We start from the raw sequence: 8,086 nt of genomic DNA, 5'->3' as shown, positions 1-8,086 counted from the left end.
TCCACCAAAATCCAAATATCCACCTTCCAAAATCAAAATCCACGGAGATGTCTGGTGGTTTCTTTTGCAGAGTAAGAAAAGAGAGAAAAAGAGGAGCCGGGAGGAAGAATTTAAGAGGATGACATATTTGGTCCACCATTTTCACTAATTTAGTTCATCATGTACAAAAAATTTGTCACGGCCTTCGACCGCCCTGGTGCTTCCCGATAATTATTATTTTTAACCCCTTGATATGAAAGCCTGACTGCGCCACTCATGATAAGTCATTGTTCTTACTGGAAGCAGCTCAGCCACTATAAATAGGAATATCAGAGGATTCGTTTGCGTTAGTCTAAAGATAATGCAAATCGAATAATCCTTCGGGATTTGGTTTCTCATCCTATAAATTTACCTATAGAATTTCTCGTCGTATTATATATTTTCCAAGTTTTCCAAAGATTAGAGAGAGAAAAAAAAACTAGAGCGATGGGATCACAGGACGGGTTCAATGGATGCGAACAACCAGAGGCACTTCTGCTTTGTCAAAACGGATGTGGGTTTTTTGGAACAGCAGCGAATTTGAATATGTGTAGCAAGTGTTACAGAGATCATCTCAAGGTAGAAGAACAATCTGCTTTAGCCAAAGCCGCTTTTGAGAATTCTGCAAACCCAAAGAAAGTTTTGACAACCTCGCCAACCGAATCAGTGGACTCTACCGGTGATTCTAATGTTGTTGCAAAGGAGACTGCTGCGGCTTCGTCAAGTTCTGCATCATCGTCATCATCAGCAACATCTGAAGAAAGTGGTGCTGTAGCGAAGAATAGGTGTTTTAGTTGTAACAAGAAAGTGGGATTGACGGGGATCACGTGCAAGTGCGGATCAGTTTTCTGCTCGCTTCATCGCTACCCTGAGAAACATTCATGTGATTTCGACTACAAGAGCGTCGGAAGAGAAACGCTTGCAAAATTGAATCCTCAAGTCAAGGCAGACAAGATAGAAAGGTTTTAATAGCATAGGTTGATGCTAGGGTTTGGTTATTATGGTCAGGAATCTCAGGATTGGTCTTAGTATTATCTTTACAATTAGAACGTTATTATTTTATTTTATTTTCATTTGTGAATATTAGTAGAACTTAATTTGATTTGATTAAAACTTCAGTAGGCGCAGCGCTTTGAACATATAATCCCAACCAGTGTGCATAGACAAGATAGTGACATTGATGCCAGGGCCCAGGACCCGTGAATGTAATGTAAAGTTTTTCATGCTTCGGTTGTCAGCCTTTGTGTAGTGATGCTGCAGGTTTTACGATGCGTGGTGGGTAGCTCAACGCCATTTTTGTTGCAAAATCAGCATAAGCATCTGCATATTCACCCATTGTCTTTGCTTTCCAAACATGATTCGTTGTGTATAATGGTTTCCAGTCTTCACTATTTTAAAAAGTCTTATGACAATTAGCTTGCAGCTGAAGTGCCATTCGCTGAATGAGCACTCATTTAAAACATCTGCATTCATTGTTTGGTGAACCAATTTGACGATTGGTTTGAAGCTGCGGACCAAATATATATACAAAAATATGAAACAGTTGTTTATAACACACAAAACACAAACATATTTCATTGCTTTTTTTACAAATAACAAATGTAAACCGTAACACAAATGGTCAACCAGAGGACATATTGTCTTTATACGAGACTTTTAATTTGCCCCATTCTCAAGCTGAGGTGACGAGTATAATGTTGGAACAACGTTAAGAGGGATTTTCTTATTGACCGTAATACCAAAAGTTTCAGTCATGTCAAGGTCCTCTCTTTCATCACCCGCTGGGAGTTCCCAATTGAAGTAGTACAAGAGATTCGCAAGACTATACTCCGCAACTGTGATGCCAAATGTAATTCCTGGACACCCTCTTCTTCCTGACCCAAATGGAATGAATTCAAATTCTTGACCCTTAAAATCGAGGGGGTTGTTGATAAATCTCTCAGGGCGAAACTCATCTGGGTCTTCCCACAGTGTAGCATCTCTTTGAATTGCCCACACATTGATGTAAACTTTTGTGCGGGAAGGGATATCGTAACCTGCTATTTGGGTACTTTTAGATGGTTCTCTTAGAAGAAAAACTACAGGCGGGTGAAGTCGTAAACTCTCTTTAACAATACATTTCAGATAATCCATTTGATTAATGTCATCCTCTTCTACCTTACATTTGTTTCCCACTACTCGTCTCACCTCATCTTGAGCTTTTTTCATCACTTTCGGATTCTTTATGAGATCTGCCATTGTCCATTCTATGGCTGTTGCTGTTGTATCAGTTCCACCCAGAAACATATCCTGTCAATGACAGAGAAACTAGATCGAGTTAAATAGTTATTAAATATCCTAGAAAAAGATTAAAGGAGAGTGAGAGGTCTAACCAGGATTAATGTTTTGATATTATTGCGAGAGATATTTGGATTGTCTTTCTGAATAAGGAGTAGAATATCCATCAAGTCTAGTTTGCTAATATCTTTTACTTGGCCATGACCATCTTGTGAATCGGAATGACGAAGGAGATGCTCGTCGATGACTTGGTCAAAGAAAGCATCGACTTCTTGGGATACCTTGTTAACCTTACTAGATAATCCGGTAACAACATCCATCCAACCAATAGATGGAAAGAAGTCGCTAAAACTAAAAGCTCCGAGCAAGCTCAATAAATCTCTTGACAGTTGACCAAATTTGTCTCCATGAACGCTTTCATGCTTAGCACCAAAAGCACACCTAGAAATTATGTTGTTTGTTAGAGTTAGCAGTACCGTACTGAGATTAATTACTACTTCTCCCTCTTCCCTTGATGAACATGAACTCGATATCTTCTGGATTACAGCATCTACTTCTTCTTCTCTCAAATTCTTAAAACAATGAACCCTCTTTGCAGACAATAGCTCTAGAACGCAAATCTTTTTCACTTGCCTCCAATATTCACCATAAGGTGCAAAAGCAATATCAGTACATCCGTAAAGCAATGCGTTTTCAGTGGTAGTAGAAGGTCTATTTGCGAAGACAGGATCTTGGTTTTTCATTATTTCTGTAGCCATTTCTGCGGATGAAACTACGAGAGTTGGCGATTGACCTAAGTGTAACAACATCAATGGGCCATATTTTTGAGAAAGATCTCTCAGTGATCGATGAGTTAATGTTCCTAACTGGTGAAGGTTACCTATTATCGGAATCCTCGGTGGAGAGGGTGGTAGTTTACAATTGGTTTTGAGTTGGATGTCCGTATTCTAACATGGTACCAGAGCAGGCTATTTGCGATTAGTCATTGACCGCGCCTTTACTCTGCGTCACCCGATTTAATTGTCCACGTGTTAGACCCAACAAGGCTACACGTGAGGGGGCGTGTTGAGATTATTAGTCCCACATTGTTGGGCAATCTAAGATCCTGCGATTTATGATCTCTTAGGGCCTCTCCACTCATTGCCAATTAGTTTTGAGTTGGATGCCTATATTCTAACAAAAGGCAACAAGTTAACTGATGTTGGCCCTTAGATCTCCCATCTTTAAAGCTTAGCCATCAGATCTCGAAAGATTCCCGTCACACCGAAAATTCTGTCTATACTATTGTTTGACCGTCGGGTTTTGGCATTTTCAAACGTTTGATTTTCCTATTTCTGTAATATATTTAAAACAATGTCCCTTATGTTATTCCTGTTAGGAAATAAGTGGATTTCTTGTTTTGGCCTTTTCCACATTGAGGTGGATTTCCTAATCTAGGATTGATAAAGTTTAGGAAAGAGTTTAGTTTCTAGTTGGAGACTAATACTTGGTGACCAAGTTTGTGTTCTCTATATATATGAGTATAATTGTAGGTTTGTAGTAATCCAACCTAGAAGAGTGGTAAACCCTTGTGCTTAGGTTTTTGATCTCTTTGTTAGAAAGGATCGTGTGCTACCGTGAAGATCAATATCGGTATAAAGAAAAAACTTGTAGAGAGAGGATTTTGGTGTTCTAGTGTCTAGGGTTTGGGGCTTTGCCCGAAACCAGATTTCTAGTGTTTCCATGTTTCTGCTCTGTTAGTAGCAACTATGAAGACGGTGTAGAAGAGAAGACATGAGGCTGATTTGAGGAATGGTTAGAGAGTTGATTTCTATGGCTTCTTCAATGGTGTTCTCGGGTATGTCTTGTTAACTCTTTTGGTCTTGTTTTGGGTTGCGGAAAGAGCATGTAATGGTCTTTGATTTAATGAAAGTTTTTCTGGTGGTGTTGGCCGTGGATATAGCCTGTAAAGGTGAACCACGTATATCTTGTGGTGTGTGGTTGTGTGCTTGTTTATTTTCTGTCTCTCTTATTATTTCTCCCATGTTTGGTTCAAATTGCCAATTGCCCTTTGTGATCATGTGATTCCGCTGCGTTAGGGTGCCGATTTTCCCGCCAAATCCCACACATTATTTTCCTCTTTGTTTGTCGAGTTTTTCTTCTTCCTCAACTCCATCTCTCTGTCAGACGTGCAAAACACGTGCACCTTACTTGTATCCTTAATGGAATTAACTTATGCAAACTAGGTTCGAGTGGATATACTTAATTTGCTTAGCACTCTAAACTCACCTTTGGTGTTCTGAAACGGGAAAATATATAAAAATAAAATAAAAATCTGAATGTTTATAAAAAGAATCTCAGCATCTTTTCTTAAGATAAGAACTTTTGAAGAATACCCAAGGAAATGAAACTTTGAAGGACAGATGGAGAAAAGTTCAATATCACAGCATTGTATTCAATATCAAATATCTGATTGCTTATTAAAAAAGGGGAATCAAATTTTATTAGTTGAAACTCTATGAGAAGGACAGAGTAGAAATTCTAATTAGAGAGAAATAGTTAGTTAAAATAGTTTAGTATAGTGCAATACTGCAATGTCAAACTCTAAACTGAAAGGAAATAGGGAATGAGTATAAACAAATCTCATGTACAAAAATTCTCGTTTAGTGTCAAATTACCTCAGAATAGAGGATGCAAGCTGCAACCAACACCCTATGTCTCTTGGATTCTGAAACTGGCATGTAAGAACTGGAGCAAGTATAATGAAGTATTTTAAGATTTATGCTCAATGGCAATGAACTGGAAACATCAACAACTTAATGCTAGCGACATGGTAAAATTAATTTTGGTATAACTCGCGATACATCTAATAGAATAGAAAAGAATTCTGGTTAGTAGTTTAACAAAATCAGAGTAGTTGCTGGAAGGAATAAGAAAGTGGCAAGAATTAAGAAAGTGGGATTGACAGCAAGTGTGGATCAGTTTCTTCTGCTCGCTTCATCACTATCCTGAGCAGCATTCATTTGAATTAGACTACAAGGGCGTCGAACCAGAATCACTTGCAAAATTGAATCCCCAAGTCAAGGCAGACAAGATAGAAAGATTATAATTACATAGATTGTGGTTGTTAAGGTATTGACTATTATGATCCCGATTGGCTTTGGTATTTTTCTTTTACGATTGCATTGTATTGTTTTTTCCTTAAAATGTGAATATAAGCAAGTTTTAATTTGATGCAATATTTTATATCTCTCTTTTCTTCCCCTAGGCTACTATGGCGCAGCGCTCTGATCATATGATCCCAAACAGAGAGCGTAGCTAGGCAGGATGGAATATCAAAACTATATATAACTAGAATGGTGTTGTGAAGGTTTCATACTAGTTAATTTCCCCAGCTGCCTGTGCCATTAAAGCCAGGACCTGTGAATGTTGCATTCTAAAGTTTTGCATGCTCCCTGAAAACCTACGCCGAAGTGCTTGATCATAGTGGTCCACGCCAAAATCAATTTAATTATCTTTCTGAGTCAACAGAGCCGTCACGCATATTCACGATGCACTGGTGGGTGGCTCAGTGCCCATTTTGTTGCAAAGTTAGCTATGCATCACCATACTCATCCCTCGCCTCAGCTTGCCTAAATTGGTCGCAACCCTGGTCCTGAGTCTTGCTTAGCAATATCCAACAAAGACATTTCTAGCTGCTCTAGAGTACAGAAACATGGAATAGTTCAGTTTATAACACACAAAACACGAATGGATTTCACTACTTCTACAAACAACAGGTGATTGTACATTACATTTAAAACAAAGGTTTTCATATATGGTCACCCAGAAAACAGACTGTTTTAATGCGTGAGTTTAACTAGTTTGCCCCATTCTCAAGCTGAGGTGATGCGTATATTGTTGGAACAACGTTAAGAGGGATTTTCTTGTTAAGGGTAATACCCAAAACTTCAGTCATGTCAAGGTCCTCTCTTTTGTCACCAGCAGGAAGTTCCCAGTTGAAGTGGTACAAGAGATTGGCAAGAGTATACTCAACAACTGTGATGCCAAATGTAATTCCTGGACACCCTCGTCTTCCTGACCCAAATGGAATGAACTCAAATTCTTGGCCCTTAAAATCGATGTGGTTGTTGATAAATCTCTCAGGGCGAAACTCTTCTGGGTTGCCCCAAAATTTAGCATCTCTTTGAATTGCCCACACGTTGATGAAAACTTTTGTGTTGGGAGGGATATCGTAACCTGTTATCTGGGTACTCTTAGATGATTCTCTTAGAAGTAAAGGTATAGGCGTATGCAGTCGTAAAATCTCTTTAACAATACATTTTAGATAGTCCATTTGATTAATGTCCTCCTCTTCTATCTTACATTTGTTACCCACTACTCTTCTCACTTCATCTTGAGCTATCTTCATCACTTTCGGGTTCTTTATGAGCTCCGCCATTGTCCATTCCATGATTGTTGTGGTTGTATCAGTTCCCCCCAGAAACATATTCTGTTAGTGACAGAGAAATTGAATTGAGTAAATTAGTTAATCGATATGCTAGGAAAAGATTAGTTAAGTGTGAGAGGTCTAACCAGGATTATTGCTTTGATATTATTCCTAGAGACATTTGTATTGTCCTTCTGAGAAAGAAGTAGAATATCCATCAAGTCGAGTTTGCTAGTATCTTCTACTTGGCCATGACCATCTTGTGCTTTGGAATGGCGTACGAGATGCTCCTCGATGACTCGGTCAAAGAAAGCATCGAGTTCTTGGGACACCTTCTTAAGCCTACTAGATAGTCCCGTAACAACATCCATCCAACCAACCGATGGAAAGTAATCATGAAAACTAAAAGCCCCGAGCAACCTAAAAACCTCTCTTGACAGTTGACCAAATTTGTTTTCATGAGCACTTTCGTACTTTGCACCAAGAGTACACCTAGAAATTATGTTGTTTGCTAGAGTTAGGAGTAATTTGCTAAGATTAATTACCACTCCGTCCCTTGTTAAACATGAACTCGATATGATCTGGATTACAGATTTGACTTCTTCTTCTCTCAAATTCTTGAATGATTGAACCCTCTTTGCACTCAATAGCTCTAGAACGCAAATCTTCCTCACTTGCCTCCAATACTCACCGTAAGGTGCAAAACTAATGTCAGTACATCCATAAAGTAACGCAATTGCAGCAGTAGTAGAAGGCCTGTTTGCAAAAACAAGATCTTGATTTTTCATTATTTCTGTAGCCATTTCTACGGATGAGACTACGAGATTTGGCGATTGACCCAAGTGTAACAACATCAATGGGCCGTACTTTTGAGAAAGATCTCGGAATGATCTATGAGCTAATGCGTCTAATTGATGAAGGTTACCGAGTATCGGAATCCTTGGGGGAGAAGGTGGCAGTTTATAAGTTTTGGATCTTTTTGATAATGACCAAACTCTATGAAGTAAAACAGATATGGCAAGTACTAGAAATGAGAGTGATAGTAATTGTAAATTCCAATACCTTTTTATTGCTGCTTCTCTTAACCATTGCTGCAGCAGATCAAGGAGAGGTGGTACATCCATCCTTTGCTAGTTGCGTCAGTAACGGTTAATGGTAATGTTCTAAACCAGCAAACAGATTTGTTATAAGAGAAAAACTAAGCTACTACATCGTCAGATTTGACTCTGTCCTCCATAATTAAATATAATCAGAGTGCTTAGCATTAATGGAATGATACATATTAAATTTCCAGCCGTATACAGACAAGATTAGAGTAGATATACTTAAGCTCCCTAAATTCACCTTTGGAGTTCTGAAAGGGCAAGATAAGAAATAATATAT

The 8,086-nt window shown here is 38.6% G+C and overlaps 3 protein-coding genes across 4 annotated transcripts; 1 reads left to right on the top strand and 2 right to left on the bottom strand.

The window, feature by feature from the left end:
• Window positions 1-374: 374 nt before the first annotated feature.
• Window positions 375-1,092, top strand: LOC113273708 (zinc finger A20 and AN1 domain-containing stress-associated protein 1-like). The gene has a single exon (XM_026523344.1). The coding sequence runs from the start codon at window positions 466-468 to the stop codon at window positions 985-987; it is 522 nt and encodes a 173-aa protein (XP_026379129.1). The 5' UTR covers window positions 375-465; the 3' UTR covers window positions 988-1,092.
• Window positions 1,093-1,674: 582 nt separating this feature from the next.
• On the bottom strand, window positions 1,675-3,218 carry LOC113272299 (cytochrome P450 71A1-like; the record flags this gene model as incomplete). The annotated part of the gene is made up of 2 exons (XM_026522154.1): window positions 1,675-2,307; window positions 2,391-3,218. Coding segments are annotated over 2 exons (1,461 nt in total), but the record flags the coding sequence as incomplete, so codon positions are not given.
• Window positions 3,219-5,998: 2,780 nt separating this feature from the next.
• Window positions 5,999-7,881, bottom strand: LOC113273707 (cytochrome P450 71A1-like). 2 transcript variants are annotated; one of them, XM_026523343.1, is made up of 3 exons: window positions 7,766-7,881; window positions 6,850-7,459; window positions 5,999-6,766 (listed from the first exon to the last, which is right to left on the bottom strand). In XM_026523343.1, the coding sequence occupies exons 1-3, from the start codon at window positions 7,825-7,827 to the stop codon at window positions 6,134-6,136; spliced, it is 1,305 nt and encodes a 434-aa protein (XP_026379128.1). In that variant the 5' UTR covers window positions 7,828-7,881; the 3' UTR covers window positions 5,999-6,133. The 2 variants fall into 2 exon arrangements, with proteins under 2 accessions (XP_026379128.1, XP_026379126.1); XM_026523341.1 differs by having other exon boundaries at window positions 6,850-7,881.
• Window positions 7,882-8,086: the final 205 nt, after the last annotated feature.

This window comes from Papaver somniferum, chromosome 4 (genome assembly GCF_003573695.1).
Source record: "Papaver somniferum cultivar HN1 chromosome 4, ASM357369v1, whole genome shotgun sequence".
Classification (NCBI taxonomy): domain Eukaryota; kingdom Viridiplantae; phylum Streptophyta; class Magnoliopsida; order Ranunculales; family Papaveraceae; genus Papaver; species Papaver somniferum.
The sequence above is the reverse complement of the archived record's forward strand: the minus strand, read 5'-3'. Positions and strand labels throughout refer to the sequence as shown.